A 17284-nucleotide genomic window follows, 5' to 3' on the forward strand; every position below is an offset into this window, starting at 1 on the left:
GAACTGGCGCTCAGGCAGATGAGAAGCCCGTGGCTGAGACACACCCATGTCCCGTATTAGAGCGAGTGGGTTTCATTCCTGACTCCACCTTCCTGCTGACGTGGCTCCTGGGAGGCAGCAGGGACGGTTCAGGATGGTTCAAGTGCCACCTACACGGGAGCGCCGGTTGAGTTCTCCTCCAGCTTCTGCCCCCACTCCCACCTCTCTAACAAACAGAAAATAAAAACGAGGACGGTGCCGTCGCTCAATAGGCAAATGCTCCGCTTATGGCGCCGGCACACCGAGTTCTAGTCCCGGTCGGGGCGCCGGATTCTATACCGGTTGCCCCTCTTCCAGGCCAGCTCTCTTCTGTGGCCAGGGAGTGCAGTGGAGGATGATCCAAGACCTTGGGCCCTGCACTCCATGGGAGACCAGGGGAAGCAACCGACTCCTACCTTCAGATCAGTGCAGTGCGCTGGCTGTAGCGCCCCGGCCTCGGCTGCCATTTGAGGGTGAACCAATGGCGAAGGAAGACCTTTCTCTGTCTCACTCCCTCACTGTCCACTGTGCCTGTCAAAATAAAAAATAGAATTAAAAAAAAAAATCGGTGAGTCTTTCCTTGGGACCCACCATTTCAACAGTGTGAACTTGGCCAACAGCACAGCCAAGTGGAAATTCTGGGGCAGGCACTTAATATGGTGGTTAAGTTGCCACTAGGGGCTGCGTCCCATATCTGAGTTCCTGAGTTCAAGGCCTGGCTCTACTTTCGTTTTTTAAGACTTTTTCAAAAAATGTATTTATCTGAGAGTTACAGAGAGGCAGAGGCAGAGAGTGAGAGAGAGAGAAAGATGTCTTCCATCTGCTGGTTCACTCCCAGATGACTGCAATGGCCGGACCTGGGCCGATCTGAAGCCAGGAGAAAGGAGCTTCTTCTGGGTCTCCCACGTGGATACAGGGACCCAATGACTTGGAGCATCTTCTACTGCTTTCCCAGGCCATAGCAGAGAGCTGGATCACAAGTGGAGCAGCCGGGACTCCAACCGGTGCCCATACAAAATGCCGGTGCTGCAGGCTGCAGCTTTACCCACTACTCCACAGCCTGGCTAAACTTTTGAGTCCAGCTTCCTGTTAATGCCAACCAAGTGGGAGGCCTGCATTGAGTTCTGGGCTCCTGGCTTCAGTCTGGCCCAGCCTGCCTGCCGCGGGCATTTAGGGAGTGAACCAATGGATGGGACATCTCTGTCTGCCTTTCATAGAGCATGAAAATAGATTTTTTTTTTTTTTTACAAACATTAAGCCATTAGAGACATTTTCATCTTTGATTGCCCCAAGTACAAGGGGTTAGTTAGAATTCAGGGGAAGCATTAGGATGGCTGGATAGAGTCAGTGAGGACACAAAGTGGCTTTGGGAAGAATTTCCAGGACTCTAAAATACTGGCAGTTTTTGGTTTTGGTGGTAGTGGTGGGCAGTAACATATTGCTTCCCATAGATTTCTTTGTGTCATAGGGAATGTCAAAGACATAATTCTTCCCAAATAGACAAAGAGAAGCTATAGACACGTAATTTTGTTAGAAAAAATTTTAAAAACCCCAAGCACTATAAAAAGAAGCCCACAACTAGCATGTTTTTATAACAATTCCTTGGGTGCCAGATGTTGCTGTGGATCCATTCTGAGAGGAGGATGGTGGTGGGGGCAAGAGGCGTGGAGTCACCACACAGACCTCAGGTGTGGGTGAAAGCAGGCCAGATGCGAGCAGCTGGAAGACTCATTTATTTCAGTTGGTAGAGAAGCTTATAGAGCCAAGGCAGCCAATCTGGTCAAGGGGTGGTCTATGCCCTAACCAATCACAGCCTGTTGCCAGGCAGTTTCCAAAGCCATCCAATCACAGCGTGTTGCCAGGCAGTTTCCGTTGCCTGTGGCCATCTTGGCATGGCCTTCTCATTCCACCACAAATTCCATCACAGAATATTATGCCATTGGAATTCTTTTTGAGCTATAAATATCATAGATCTTACCCTTTTCAAGTGTGCAAGTGATTTTTAGTATATTTATAAGGTTTGTACATCCAGCATCGCATATTCCAGAATACCTAAGTAAAACAAACCAACAAACAAACAAACAAACAAAAATACACGAGGCCATGAGTTCTCTCCCCAGCCTCCCTTTAGCCCAGCAGAGTCATGTTCTCATGTGTGAACCTGAGGAAGAATTAAGTCAGGCTGATAACAAAGCCATTGCCTTACATACTCATTTGTGGTGAAAACATTTACGATCTACTTTTAGCAATTCTGATGAAAGTCACCATTCCATGTGATCTATTGATCACTAAAGGCTGCTTCTTCCTTTCACCTGAAACTTTGTATGCTCTGATCAACATCTTGCCTCTCTCCATCCAGTGTTCTGCCAAGCCTCTCATGACTACAACTTTGTTTGTTTTTTTGTGTTTTTTTTTTTTTTGTAAAGATTATTTATTTGAAAGGCAGAATGACAGAGAGAGGGAGAGACAGAGAGAGATCTTCCATCCACTGATTTACATCCCATACAGCTGCAATTGCTGGGGCTGGTCCAGGCTGTAATCAGGAGCCTAGAATCTCATCTAGGCCTCCCACGTGGGTAGCAGGGACCCAAGCAGTTAGGCCACCCTCCACTGCTTCCCCAGGTGCATCAGCAGGAAGCTGGATCAGAACTGGAGCAGCTGGGACTCAGATCAGCCTCTGATACGGGAAACCGCTTAGCCCACTGTGTCATTACTCTGGCCCCTGCTGACGGCCACCCTGCTCTCAAATTCTGAGTTGGTATTTCTTAGATTCTACACGTAAGTGGGATATGGTATGTATTTGTCTCTCTGTGCCTGATTTCCCTTAGCATAATGCCCTTCAGGTTCACCCCTAGATTTACAAAGGACAGGGTTTGGGAATGCAGCTGACTCATAGGTCATCAGCACATAAATAGTGAAGTTCAAGTGCTACAGTGAAGTTCATGTGCTGGGTGTGGAAGAAGCCATTCAGGAAAGCAACAGGTATAGAAAAGGAGAAAGGCAGGAGTAAGCAAACTGGGAAACACCAGTGTTGGTTGGTACAAAGAGGAGGCAGTTACAGAACTATAGAAGGGAGGTTAATGTGGCACAGCAGGTTAAGACACCACACTGCATCCCATACTGGAGTGCCCGTTGGAGACCTGGCTACACTCCTTCTGGTCCAGCTCCCTGCCTCTGATAATGGCTCAAGTGATTGAGTTCCTGCTACCCACCTGGATGGAGCTCCTGGCTCCTGGCTTTATGCAGGCCCAGCCCCAGCTGTTGTAGGCATCTGGGGAGTGAACCAATGGACGGAAGATCTCTCCTATCTGTCTGCATTCAAATCAATAAATAAAGAAAAAAAGAACAAGAGAATGGAGTGGTATGGGAGGCAAGGAGAAGGCAAGAGAGAAATTCCAAGCAGTGGCTAAGGCCAGGAGAAATGGAGAAAAAGAAAGATCTCCGTTTCTTCCATGGTGGCCGTGAGGAGGTCATTCATTATCTTGACAAGCATAGCTTCAGTGGCCTGTAGGAACTGGCTGAAGCAGACTGCAATTTGCTAAGGAATGAATGGGAGGTGAGGATTCCCAGAGGTGAGGGCTATTTCAAGAAGTGTGTCTCTAGGAATACAAAAATGAGCTGGTAGTCATAGCTCTGGGGACTGTGATATTGCGGTGGATTCATTTTGAGAGTAGGAGTGTGGTAGTGGAAGAGGCATGGAGTCACCACACAGACCCCAGGTGTCAGGTGAAAGCAAGCCAGAGGTGAGCAGCCCACAGACTCGTTTACTTCAGTTGGTAGAGCAGCTTAAATAGCCAAAGCAGTCAATCGTGTCAAGGGGCGGTCTATGCCCTAACCAATCACAGCCTGTTGCTAGGCAGTTTCTGAAGCCATCCAATCACAGCCTGTTGTTAGTCAGGATCCATTGTCATGTTGTTTCCCGAAGCCATCCAATCATAGCCTGTTGCCAGGCAGTTTCTGTTGTCAGTGGCCATCTTGGCATGACCTTCTCTTTCCACCACATTTCTTCCTTTTTGTTTATTTTTGAGCAACGGGAGGCATGATTCTTGGCCATACCATTGCTGACCCCGTTTCCATGTGGTCTCCGCACGTGGCTGTGCCTATCTTAGGTTGTCTCCCAGAGGATCGTACCCATCGTTGACTAACCAGTGCTTAAAACCAGAGGCCACAGGAGTGCTTGCTCAGATAGGGATAGGAATGAAGAACAATGGTAATCAGGAATGGCGTGACTGCACACAGGCTGTGGGCCGTTTGAGTGGCTGACCAGAGCTAGTGGGGTATAAAGCAGTAGCAGATGTGGCTATGGGCACTTTCTCAGGGTTGGATGATAGGGCAGGTGCATCCGCTAACAAGGCAGACTCTCAGTCTTGTTCAGCTGGTTCTGGTTGGCTGAGAGTTGTAGGCTTGATGTTTCTGGCTGGTACCCAAATGGGCTGTCCCGCATGCTCTGGAAAGACACAAGCATATCCTCGGCACTAGGTTAGCAGAAGCCTTTTTACAGGCGTTGGAATTCAGGACATGAATTCTGTGTTCACTTCGAGTTAACGGCAAACATGCAGGTGGGATGGGGTCTAGTAGCTGCTCTGAGAGCCTGGGGTACCTGGGGACTGCTACAAGTGTGAGAAACCTCACTGGGTGTGGATGGGATGATCTTCAATGGGTTATTGCCTCGAGGTTGTCTAAGTTCATCCCACGGATATTTGGGGGTGGTTGTCTAGGGATTTCTGCATTGTTTGCTACATTGTCGTTTTCACTGTTGGAGCTCTCTCTCCCTAAGTCACCAACTGTTGCCTGTGAGGCAGCAGCTTCAAGTGACAGGCTCTTATCACTCACAGACTCACTATGTTTGTCCTCTGCTTACTGGGGGACTTCCTTGATTCATTAGGTCAAGGCCGTATGCCCAACGGTGTCTCCAGAGCGTCACCTCTCTTTTTGAGAAAAGATGTCTTGGTTCCGATTTCTGGAATGATCAGTCCCTTATGGGAATTCGCCGGGTGAACTGACAGTAAAAGGAGGAGCTGAGAAGTGGTGTTACGTTTCTGAGAGGTGTGTTCCTAACCTAGGGTGACTTAGACCAAGGACAAGGACAAGGAAAGGGGCATAGGAGGGGGTCCACAGGAACACCTGTCCTATTTTATACACGAAAGTGTTCAGCCTGATTCTAGAATCACAGACAAAAGCCAGTTAGCATCTTTTCGATTAAACTTGTTGTATTTAGTCTTTGACAGGTGAAGGAGGCTCAGTCCCACCATGGGGTCTGGATTTGCACCAAGACTCGAAAAGAGGGCAAAGGCTGCTTTGTCGCTTGCATGGCCACACAGGAGGGGAGGAGAGAGCAGGGACCCAGTGACATGGAAGCCATGGCCTCCCAGTTCTGCTGTCACTTTTGCAAAGTCCTGAGAAGAACTCCCTGGAACTCCTTGTCACACATGACAAGTTCAGGTTGCTCTGAGCTAGGTAGCTCCACTGCCCTCTTGGTCAAAACACAACCTGTGTTGCTGATCCTTTGAGAGAGGAGCTGTGTCATTGGCTCAAAGGAGGCAGGAGCATGTGACAGTTCCAAGCTGCTTCCCCCATGGTGTGGGGGTGCAGGGGGCATTTTATACATGACGTAGCAGACAGCTGGTGTGTGGAGATGCAGGTTGGGCAAGTTCTCATTGGAGGAGCTTGGAAACAGGCTAGCATGGCACTGGCTCCTGCATACAGCTGCTTTGCCAAGCAAAAAGCTGAAAAGGCAGAAGACCTTTGGACTTCCATAGCCTGTAGCACTGGGGCTGGGTGAAGTTTAAGGCAACGTCCTTGACATTTTAAGGGGCAGTAGGCCCGGCCCCTGGGTGAAATGGAAAACAGGGGGCAGGGGTTCAGGGCAATGGATTAAGCCACCGCTTGGGATGCCTGCATCCCACATCAGAGTTCCCGGTTGGACTCCCAGCTGCTCCAATTCCAATCCAGCTCCCCTAATGCATCCTGGGAGGCAGCATATGATGCACAAGTGCCCTGGCCCTGCTGCTCATGTGGGAGCCCCAGATAGAGTCCCTGGCTTGTGGCTTCAGCCTGGCCTAGGCCTGGCTGTGTGGGCACGTGGAGAGCGAAACCGTGGATGGAAGATCCCCATCTCTCTCTCTCTCCCTGTCACTCTACCTTTCAAGGAGAAGAAAATGATAAACACGTTTTTAAATTGCCAAAGAGAGGACCGGCATTGTGGCACAGCGGGTTAAACTGCCTACCTGCTACACCAGAATCCTATAACTTATTTCATTTTTACTTTTTATTATTTTTTATAGAAAGCTTTTTTAATAAACATAAATTTCAAAAGTAGAACTTTTGGATTCTAGCAGTGCATCCTGTAAGTTGAAGTGCTGGTTCGAGTCCTAGCTACCTGCTTCCCATCTAATTCCCTCGAACACGCCTCGGAAGGTAGCAGACAAGGGAACAAATATTTGGGACCCTGTCACCCATGTCCAAGACCCTAAGAGAGAAGCCTGGCTCCTGGCTTTGGGCTGTCCCATCCTCAATGTGGTGGCCATTAAAAAATATATTTATGTATTATTTGAAAGAGTGGCAGAGAGAAAAGAGAGAAAGATCTTCCATTCCTGGCTTCACTTCCCAGATGGTCACAATGGACAGGGCTGGACCAGGCCAAAGCCAGGATCCAGGAGCTTCATCCGGGTCTCCCACATGGGAGCTGGGGTCCAAGCACTTGGGCCATCTTCTGCTGCCTTCCCAGGCGCATTAGTAAGGAGCTGGGTTGGAAGTGGAGCAGCCGGGACACGAACTGGTGCCCATACACGGGGTGCTGGCATTGTCGCCAGCAGCTTTACCCACAACACCACAACACTGGCCCCTAAACAAATAGTGTTACAAATACCACTGTGAACAGATCGACAGGTGGAGCATGGTGTTCCACCGCCTTCCCGCTCTGCGCTGGTGCTTCAGTCACTACATAGGGCAAATGTGGACTCCTGGAAAGGACGGGGCGGGCCCTGGGACCCCTTCAGGGCCTCTGTCTTAAGGGTCCTGGGCGTTTCCTGCAGGTATCAAGGGAGAGAATCAGCAGAGAAAGGCAGACAGAGGACAAGGGACATGGCCAAGCCAAGTGGCTGGGTGAGGTGACAGTTCCGTCAAAGGTTACCTGAAGGCCGAGAAGAGAGGAGACACCTTGGCGTTCCTGGCCTGGGTGCACCTGTGCTCCAGGAAGTGTGCCGCCCTACTTCCGGCTCTGGAGGGCGGGACTCCCTTTGCCATCTGGGCTGAGCCCCCAGTGCCAGATGGTGAGCCAGCGGGAGGGTGGGGTGGGATGCTCTAAGCTACAGGTCTGGAGAAACTGATAAGAGATGCTACTTACTCCAGCCCCTCCCTGGCCTCCATGCTTCTGTCTTCTGGAAGACCTGCTGACTCAGAGGGGTCACAGGGGCCAGTCCTGGAGACGCCAGACAATAGAACTCGGGGCTTGAGGTGGCCGAAAGATCCACCCTCGCGGGGCAGAATGAGTCTGACACCCACTCTGAAGTCTCAGACCCGAGGGTGGGCAACAGCTCCAGGACCTTTCTGCCATGGTGTCTGAAAGTCAGGGGCAGGGCCCAGCCCCACCCTGCCCCAAGGAGCACCTGCACCCCCTCAGCGCCTCAGCTTGCCTCATGCTCCCTGGAAGGACATCTCTTGGGAGGGGGGCAACTTGCAGCCCAAGTCACCCTTCTCAGAGACAGATGGTTTGAGAAGGGGCTGGCAGGTTGAGGCTGGCTGGCTGGCTAGACTTGCTAAGGTACAAGATAGTCCCCATGATGTGATAGAATCCATAAAGTGGTATATGGTTGTACGGGTGTTTGCCATACCATTCTTTAACTTTACTGCCTGGTTGTTTTTCAGTCTTTTTTTTCTTTTTTTTTTTTTTTTTTTGTATCAAAATATCAGAAAAGAGAGGGAAAAATTCTTTTTTTAAGATTTATTTATTTATTTGAAGGTCAGATTTACACAGACAGAGAAGAAGAGGCAGAGTGAGTGAGAGAGAGAGAGAGAGAGAGAGAGAGGTCTTCCATGTGAGGGTTCACTCCCCAGATAGGGGAACTTCCATAGCGATCCATCAGATCAGCTCAGTTCTGGCCATTGTGACCATGTGGGGAGTGAAGCAGTGGATGAAGACTTATCCTTCTCTCTCTCTCTCTCTCTCCCTTGCCACACTGAATAAATAAAATAAGTTAATCGAAAGCTGTGGTGACCATGTCTCAAGCTGTCATGCCCTCCTGGGCTCTGGCACTCAGCCGAGCGGACCCCACCTTGTCATCCCTAAGCTTTCCGGGAGGGACAGACCCTGCCCAACACCTGATCGCAAGAGGTTGACCTTGTTTGCTCAGGAGGTGAGGTTCCCTTGATAAAGAGCAGGAGGGAGGGCTTGGAGCTGGTATAAAAGTTCTGGAAGGTTCTTAGGGGTTACCTTGCACCTGAAGCTCCCAGGTGAGAGGTGTTAGGGATTCCTGGGTCTGCCTTTGAGGGGGTGGGGATTCAGATCTGATCTGGTCTGGGGAAGGGGATGCCTGGATTGAGTGGCAGGGAGTGTTAGTGAAGTGGGCACCTGGGTTGAAGCTATCTTGGGTGCAGAGATGTGTCAGCTGTCAGTTGAAGGACTAGGAACCTGGGACACTCAGGTGACTGGGAAAGGCCAGGCGTGTGTCGGTGGACAAAGAATCGTGACAAAGATCCCATCTGCTGGTTCACTCCCCCACATGGCCACAATGGCCAGAGTCGGGTCGATCCGAAGCCAGGAGCTTGAGCTTCTTCCTAGTCTCCCAAGGGGGTGTAGAGTCCCAAGTGCTTGGGCCATCTTCCACCGCCTTCCCAGGGCACTAGCAGAGAGCTGGATCGGAAGTGGAGCAGACGGGACTTGAACCGGTGCCCATATGGGATGGTGGCTCCAGGGGCGGAGGACTCACCTACTGCACTCCAGCGGCCAGCTTGTCAGTGTTGGCTCTGATGCTGGGTACAGGAAATTCAGCCGTCTCCAGGCTGAGGCCTATCCTCCAGTCCTAATTCAGAAAGTCCCCGTCCTGGCTGTGTCAGGAGACACAGAGTGAGCGCTGACCTTCTGCTTGGAGGGGAAAAGGAGGGCGTGGCTACAGCCAGACCAAGGGCGGGCCAGAGACAGTTGGCCCCTGGAACATCAGGTCTGGAGGATGCACTGCAGGCTGTGGACAGTGCTGTGCACCTTGAGCCTGGGTCTGGCTAGGTGGGAGCTGAAGGGTCAGGCCACCCGGAGGCCAGAGGGAAAGGGGGAAACCTCCCCCTCTGCTCTCTTCTTTCCCCCTGCAGCCTGGCGATGTGGACCTTCATGCTCCTGGGCCTTCTCTGTGCCTCGGCCTCTGCCAGTGCCAGTAAGTGAGCCGCTGGGACTCTGGTGGCGGGTGGCGGGAAGGGTCCCCTGCTTGGCTGGTAGCCAAGGCTTGCAGGGCTGACCCTGAGCGGTGGGAACTGGGAGGTCCTTGCCTCCAAGCCCCCCTTTCTTTCCACTGCAGTCCAGGCCAGGTCCTCCTCCTACAATGGCGAGTACGGAAGTGGAGGAGGAGAGCGATTCTCCCACTCCGGCCACCAGCTGGAAGGGCCCATCACAGCCATCCGTGTCCGGGTCAACAGCCTCTATATCGTGGGGTAAGGCTCTTCTGTGTTCCTCCAAGGTCTTAGAACTCAGGAAGTGCTCTTTCACTCTGGACCACCTGTGGCTCAACCTGTTGGTCCCTAGTGAGGCAGGATATGGGGATACTGTGAGAGGACTCGGCTTCTAGATCTGTGCCCTTTGAACTCCTCCTTTCCCGAACGTGCCTGATGGTGGCAAATTGTTAATAACCACTAACTCTCAGGGGCCTGGAAGTCGACCAGCCCAGCCCACCCCACCTTCTGCGGTTTAAAGTTTCTTTCCAATATCCCTGCTGGGTGCCCTGCAACTTTGCTCAACGCCTCTCTTGAGCAATCCCCACTCGAATGCCAATTGGAAATTTCTATCACATACAGGCCAGCACCCCTGCTCAAGAGGCTAATCTCCTCAAGCGGCGCCGGGACACCAGGTTCTAGTCCCATTTTGGGTGTCGGATTCTGTCCCGGTTGCTCCTCTTCCAGTTCAGCTCTCTGCCTTGGCACGACAGTGCAGTGGAGGATGGCCCAAGTCCTTGGGTCCTGCTCCCGCATGGGAGACCAGAGGAAGCACCGGGCTCCTGGCTTCGGATCAGTGCGGTTTGCCCGCCGCAGCGAACCGGGTGTACTGGCCACTGGAGGGTGAACCAACGGAAAAGGAAGACCGTTCTCTTTGTCTCTCTAATCACTGTACACTGTGCTTGTGAAAAAAAAATTTTCTAACATGTGCAGAGCCAAAGTGTGTCCGCTGATCCTGGATCTGCCTACTGGGACAGCACACAAGCCTCTTCCCTCTCCCACAAGGGAGCCACTCAGCTGTTAGAAAATCCCTTTGCTTCCACAAGTGCGGGATGTGGGAGGGGCATCGTAGGAGGCTGGACTCCAAATTCAAGGCCTGCCATGTGCTGTGTGTGGGCGACTCTGGGCAAGCTGCCTTCCTTCTCTGCACCTGCTGTCAGCCAAGCCAGGAGCTGAAGTTCTTTGTGTGGTCCTCCAGGGCTCACCCAGCCTACACTTTTGGGGGAACTAGCAGGGACTGCTCATGCTAGTGTCCAGTTTGGAGGACTCCACGTGCAGGCCAAACGGTCCTGAACTCTGATGACCTAATCAGTGTCCCCGTTCCTGCCCTCCCACCCGTCCCCAGTCTCCAGGTGCGCTATGGCAAGGTGTGGAGCGACTACGTGGGTGGCAAGCTGGGAGACCTGGAGGAGATCTTTCTGCACCCAGGGGAGTCGGTGATCCAGGTGTCTGGGAAGTACAAGTACTATCTGAGGAAGCTGGTCTTTGTGACCGACAAGGGTCGCTACTTGTCCTTTGGGAAAGACACAGGCACGAGCTTCAACGCTGTCCCCTTGCACCCAAACACCGTGCTCCGATTCATCAGTGGCCGAGCTGGCTTATTCATCAACGCCATTGGCCTGCACTGGGACAACTACCCCAGAAACTGCTGAGCCCACCTCCTCCGTGGCAGGGCCCCGTGGTGGGGTGTGACAACTCCCTGATCACTATTCCCATACAAATGGCTCAATAAAAGGACATGGCTAAAGCTGGTGTGCATGTGGGTGTGTGCAGGCGGGACCCACTCTTGGAGGGCGGTGTGAATCTCAGCTCTGGCTACCTGCTGCTAAGAGTGGGAGCACGAGGGAGACAGGTGTTGAGAATCCTGGGCTCTTCCGTACATCACAAGGAGAGGAGACGCTGGTTTGTACCAACTCTTTTCGGGGTTAGCTCATGAGAATGTCTGTCCAAACAGGAGTTCTGAAGGGAAGGCTCAGCGGGGGCACACCGCCGAGCCCCAGGTGTGCCTCTCTGGCGCCCTCCCCCCTGAGAAGGGGCTGGCTTCTCTGACCAAGGGCTGTCCCCTCTCCCTGGAGCTCAGCTGCAGGTGGGTGGCCTGCACCTCTGTCCTCCCATCTGTCCCAGATCCGATCTCCCTGCTGAAGTTTCGCCCAAGTTTTTGCTTAAGGACTCCACGCCATTCCCCAGGCCAGTTCTTCCTCGTCTTTACCCCTAACCTGGTGCTCTTGCTTAGCCCTCTCGGAACTGGCGCTCAGGCAGATGAGAAGCCCGTGGCTAAGACACACCCATGTCCCGTATTAGAGCGAGTGGGTTTCATTCCTGACTCCACTTCATGCTGACATGGCTCCTGGGAGGCAGCAGGCACATTTCAAGTGCCACCCACACGGGAGCGCCGGTTGAGTTCTCCTCCAGCTTCTGCCCCCACTCCCACCTCTCTAACAAACAGAATTAAAAATTGACAGTCTTTCCTTAGGGACCCAGCATTTCAACAGTGTGAACTTGGCCAACACCACAGCCAAAGTGGAAATTCTGGGGATAGGCACTTAGTATGGTGGTTAAGTTGCCACCAGGGGCTGTGTCCCATATCTGAGTGCCTGGGATCAAGGCCTGGCTCTACTTTTGTTTCTTAAGACTTTTTCAAAAAATGTATTTATTTGAGAGTTACAGAGAGGCAGAAGCAGTGGCAGAGGCACAGAGAGAGAGAGAGAGAGAGAGGTCTTCCATCTGCTGGTTCACTCCCAGATGGCTACAACGGCCAGAGCTGGGCCAATCTGAAGCCAGGAGCCAGGAGCCAGGAGCTTCTTCTGGGTCTCCCACATGAATACAGGGACCCAAGGACTTGGAGCATCTTCTACTGCTTTCCCAGGCCATAGCAGAGAGCTGGATCACAAGTGGAGTAGCCGGGACTCCAACCAGCGCCCATACAGAATGCCAGCACTGCAGGCGGCAGCTTTACCCACTACTCCACAGCCTGGCTCCACCTTTGATTCCAGCTTCCTATTAATGCCAACCATGTGGGAGGCCTGCATTGAGTTCTGGGCTCCTGGCTTCAGTCTGGCCCAGCCTGCCTGTCGTGGGCATTTAGGGAGTGAACCAATGGATGGGACATCTCTGTCTGCCTTTCATAGAGCATGAATATAAATTTTTTACAAAAGTAAAGCCAAAGTAGAGACATTTTCATCTTTGATTGCCCCAAGTACAAGGGGTTAGTTAGAATTCAGGGGAAGCATTAGGATGGCTGGATAGAGTCAGTGAGGACACGAAGTGGCTTTGGGAAGAATTTCGAGGACTCTAAAATACTGGCAGTTTTTGGTTTCGGTGGTAGTAACATATTGCTTCCCATACATTTCTTTGTGTCACGGGCAATGTCAAAATCATATTTCTCCCAGTGAGACAAAGAGAAGTTACAGACATGTAATTTTGTAAAAAAAAAAAAACAAAAACAAAAACCCAATGCCTATGAAAATAAGCCCACCACTAGCACGTTTTTATAACAATTCCTTGGGTGCCAGATGTTGCTGTGGATCCATTCTGAGAGGAGGATGGTGGTGGGGGCAAGAGGTGTGGAGTCACCACACAGACCTCAGGTGTGGGTGAAAGCAGGCCAGATGCGAGCAGCTGGAAGACTCATTTATTTCAGTTGGTATAGCAGCTTATAGAGCCTAAGGCAGCCAATCTGGTCAAGGGGTGGTCTATGCCCTAACCAATCACAGCCTGTTGCCAGGCAGTTTCCGTTGCCTGTGGCCATCTTGGCATGGCCTTCTCATTCCACCACAAATTCCATCACAGAATATTATGCCATTGGAATTCTTTTTGAGCTATAAATATCATAGATCTTACCCTTTTCAAGTGTGAAAGTGATTTTTAGTATATTTATAAGGTTTGTACATCCAGCATCGCATATTCCAGAATACCTACGAAAACAACAACAAAAAACAAAATCCGAGGCCGTGAGTTGTCTCCCCAGCCTCCCTTTAGCCCAGCAGAGTCATGTTCTCATGTGTGAACCTGAGGAAGAATTAAGTCAGGCTGATAACAAAGCCATTGCCTTACATACTCATTTGTGGTGAAAACATTTACAATCTACTTTTAGCAATTCTGATGAAAGTCACCATTCCATGTGATCTATTGATCACTAAAGGCTGCTTCTTCCTTTCACCTGAAACTTTGTATGCTCTGATCAACATCTTGCCTCTCTCCATCCAGTGTTCTGCCAAGCCTCTCATGACTACCACTTTGTGTTTTTTTTTTTTTTTTTTTTTTTTTTTTGTAAAGATTATTTATTTGAAAGGCAGAATGACAGTGAGAGGGAGAGACAGGGAGAGATCTTCCATCCACTGATTTACATCCCATACAGCTGCAATTGCTGGGGCTGGTCCAGGCTGTAATCAGGAGCCTAGAATCTCATCTAGGCCTCCCACGTGGGTAGCAGGGACCCAAGCAGTTAGGCCACCCTCCACTGCTTCCCCAGGTGCATCAGCAGGAAGCTGGATCAGAACTGGAGCAGCTGGGACTCAGATCAGCCTCTGATACGGGAAGCCGCTTAGCCCACTGTGTCATTACTCTGGCCCCTGCTGACGGCCACCCTGCTCTCAAATTCTGAGTTGGTATTTCTTAGATTCTACACGTAAGTGGGATGTGGTATGTATTTGTCTCTCTGTGCCTGATTTCCCTTAGCATAATGCCCTTCAGGTTCACCCCTAGGATTACAAAGGACAGCTGACTCAGAGGTCATTAGGACATAAATAGTGAAGTTCAAGTGCTACAGTGAAGTTCATGTGCTGGGTGTGGAAGAAACCATTCAGGAAAGCAACAGGTATAGAAAAGGAGAAAGGCAGGAGTAAGCGAACTGGGAAACACCAGTGGTGGTTGGTACAAAGAGGAGGCAGTTACAGAACTATAGAAGGGAGGTTAATGTTGTGGCACAGCAGGTTAAGGCACCACACTGCATCCCATACTGCAGTGCCCGTTGGAGTCCTGGCTACACTCCTTCTGGTCCAGCTCCCTGCCTCTGATAATGGCTCAAGTGATTGAGTTCCTGCTACCCACCTGGATGGAGCTCCTGGCTCCTGGTTTTATGCTGGCCCAGCCCCAGCTGTTGTAGGCATCTGGGGAGTGAACCAATGGACGGAAGATCTCTCTCTGTGTCTGCACTCAAATCAATAAATAAAGAAAAAAAGAACAAGAGAATGGAGTGGTATGGGAGGCAAGAAGAAGGCAAGAGAGAAATTCCAAGCAGTGGCTAAGGCCAGGAGAAATGGAGAAAAGGAAAGATCTCCGTTTCTTGCATGGTGGCTGTGAGGAGGTCATTCATTATCTTTTTTTTTTGGACATGGCAGAGTTAGAGAGTGAGAGAGAGAGAGAGTGAGAAAGGTCTTCTTTTTCTGTTGGTTCACTCCCCAAATGGCTGCTCCAGCTGGCGCTGCGCCGATCCAAAGCCAGGAGCCAGGTGCTTCCTCCTGCTTCCCATGCGGGTGCCGGGCCCAAGCACTTGGGCCATCCTCCACTGCCTTCCCAGGCCACAGCAGAGAGCTGGACCGGAAGAGGAGCAACCGGAACAGAATCCAGCGCTCCAACCGGGACTAGAACCTGGTGTACCGGTGCATTCATTATCTTCATAAGGACAGCTTCAGTGGCCTGCAGGATTTGGCTGAAGCAGACTGCAATTTGCTAAGGAATGAATGGGAGGTGAGGTCACACAGCAGCGCTGGTATTTCAAGAAGTTTTTCTCTAGAAAGACAAAAATAAGCTGGTAAGTCATAGCTGTGGGGGCTGTGAGGAAGAACTTTCTTTTTTTTGTACAGACGAGAGAGGAGAATGTTAATGTGATGGAGAGGAAGGAGGAAGCTGATGATTCTGGAAAGATGAGATAATGACTGGAACAGGTGAGAGGAGACCGAGGAAGCTAACTGGAGAGTGAGAAAGGCAGGAAGAAGACTGACATGTGTGAAGTTACAGGTTACTCTGCATGGGGGGCAGTGAGAGTAAAACTTGAGGGAATGCTGAACTCTTATTTGTTAGGTTAAATAGAGTTATGGCTGTACAGTCTAGCAAGAGAGAAACATACACATACATAAAGGTGTTTCTGCGTTAAATCACAGAAGGCCAATGTTTTGGATTAAGGTCCCCACGCAGGGTCCCGAGACACCAGATCAAAACAGGGTCACTCATACTAAACGTCATCATCACCAAACTGAAACTGGTCTTCTAAGAAACCAGGAGGGGGATGAAAACCCAAACAGGCCAATTTCAATTGGCATCATAATGAAGTCCCTTACAGAAAGGGAACCTAAGGGCCAGCACTGTGGCGTAGTGGGTAAAGCCTTGCAGTGCTGGCATCCCATATGGGCACTTGGTGAGTCCCGGCTGCTCCAGCTCCGATCAAGCTCCCTGTTATGGCCTGGGAAAGCAGTGGAGGATGGCCCACGTGGGAGACCCACAAAAAGCTCCTGGCTCCTGATTGGCACAGCTCTGGCCATTGTGAGCCAGGAGCCAGGAGCTTCTTCCGGGTCTCCCAAGTGGTGCAGGGGCCCAAGGACCTGGGCCATCTTCTACTGCTATCCCAGGCCATAGCAGAGAGCTGATCGGAGGTGGAGCAGCTGGGTCTCGAACCGGAGCCCACATGGGATGCTCACACCATAGGCGGCAGCTTTACCCACCATGCCACAGTACCGGTCCTCCACGGCCCCCCAGGGTGTTTTTTGTTTCTGCTTTCTTCAGCTCTTCTCTATTTATTTATTTATTTTTTGGACAGGCAGAGTTAGACAGTGAGAGAGACAGAGAGAGAGTTATAGACAGTGAGAGGGACAGAGAGAAAGGTCTTCCTTCTGTTGGTTCACTCTCCTAATGGCCGCCACGGCCGGCGTGATCCAAAGCCAGGAGCCGGGTGCTTCCTCCCGGTCTCCCATGCAGGCGCAGGGACCCAAGCACTTGGGCCATCCTCCACTGCTTTCTCGGGCCACGGCAGAGAGCTGGACTGGAAGAGGAGCAGCTGGGACAGAATCTGATTCCCCAACTGGGACTAGAACCTGGGGTGCTGGCGCCGCAGGCAGAGGATTAGCCTAGCTGGCCAGCTCTTCTCTGTCTATAAAACTGAAATCAAGTCCTTGTGGTACTCACCGAAGTTGTGAGTTCACTTCCTGGTGAGTACTAAGAAATGTGCCAGGGGGCCGGCGCCGTGGCTCACTTGGTTAATCCTCAGTCTGCGGCACTGGCATCCCATATGGGCGCCAGGTTCTAGCCCCGGTTGCCCCTCTTCCAGTCCAACTCTCTGCTGTGGCCAGGGAGTGCAGTGGAGGATGGCCCAGATGCTTGGGCCCTGCACCCGCATGAGAGACCAGGAGGAAGCACCTGGCTCCTGGCTTCGGATTGGTGCAGCGCCGGCCGTGGAGACCATTTGGGGGGTGAAGCAACAGAAAAAGAAGACGTCTCTCTCTGTCTGTCTCAAAAAAAAAAAAAAAAAAAAAAAAAGAAAGAAAGAAAGAAAGAAAGAAAGAAAGAAAGAAAAGAAAAAGGAAATGTGCCAGAGAAGCTGTCTCACAAAGTAATGTATTTGCAGCAAATCAAGAGAGCACAAGGATTCATTCCCAAAGCCCTGACTCCAAGAGCAGGGGTAAATGTGCATCTTTTCTTTTTAGGGGAAATCAATCTATCAGAGGGAAAGTTCCCGCCATCACATGTAAGGGCAGGCACAAGCTCGTGCTGGCCCAGTTTAGAACATGTTCCTGGCCAGCGCCGTGGCTCACTAGGCTAATCCTCCGCCTGTGGCGCCAGCACCCCGGTTGCTCCTCTTCCAGTCCAGCTCTCTGCTGTGGCCCCAGAGTGCAGTGGAGGATGGCCCAAGTGCTTG

General features: G+C 51.3%; 1 protein-coding gene and 1 long non-coding RNA gene across 4 annotated transcripts in view; one reads left to right on the forward strand and one right to left on the reverse strand.

Moving 5' to 3' along the window:
• Positions 1 to 17284, reverse strand: part of LOC127491461 (uncharacterized) — a 63596-nt gene that overhangs the window by 39022 nt on the left and 7290 nt on the right. For all 3 annotated transcript variants that reach the window (XR_016225883.1, XR_016225881.1, XR_016225882.1), the window contains exon 2: positions 435 to 549. This is a non-coding gene — a long non-coding RNA (uncharacterized LOC127491461). The remainder of the gene's footprint in view (positions 1 to 434; positions 550 to 17284) is intronic.
• Positions 7899 to 11181, forward strand: ZG16 (zymogen granule protein 16). Its single transcript, XM_070064880.2, has 3 exons — positions 7899 to 9383; positions 9525 to 9657; positions 10781 to 11181. The coding sequence occupies exons 1-3, from the start codon at positions 9329 to 9331 to the stop codon at positions 11085 to 11087; spliced, it is 495 nt and encodes a 164-aa protein (XP_069920981.2). The 5' UTR covers positions 7899 to 9328; the 3' UTR covers positions 11088 to 11181.

Source organism: Oryctolagus cuniculus, chromosome 19, assembly GCF_051225735.1.
Source record: "Oryctolagus cuniculus isolate XC-2025 breed Fujian yellow rabbit chromosome 19, ASM5122573v1, whole genome shotgun sequence".
Lineage (NCBI taxonomy): Eukaryota > Metazoa > Chordata > Mammalia > Lagomorpha > Leporidae > Oryctolagus > Oryctolagus cuniculus.

Coding starts and splice junctions, on each gene's coding strand:
- ZG16 (XM_070064880.2), top strand. CDS start 9,329: ATGTGGACCTTCATGCTCCTGGGCCTTCTCTGTGCCTCGGCCTCTGCC. Junction 9,384..9,524: donor CTCGGCCTCTGCCAGTGCCA/GTAAGTGAGCCG, acceptor TTTCCACTGCAG/TCCAGGCCAGGTCCTCCTCC. Junction 9,658..10,780: donor AACAGCCTCTATATCGTGGG/GTAAGGCTCTTC, acceptor ACCCGTCCCCAG/TCTCCAGGTGCGCTATGGCA.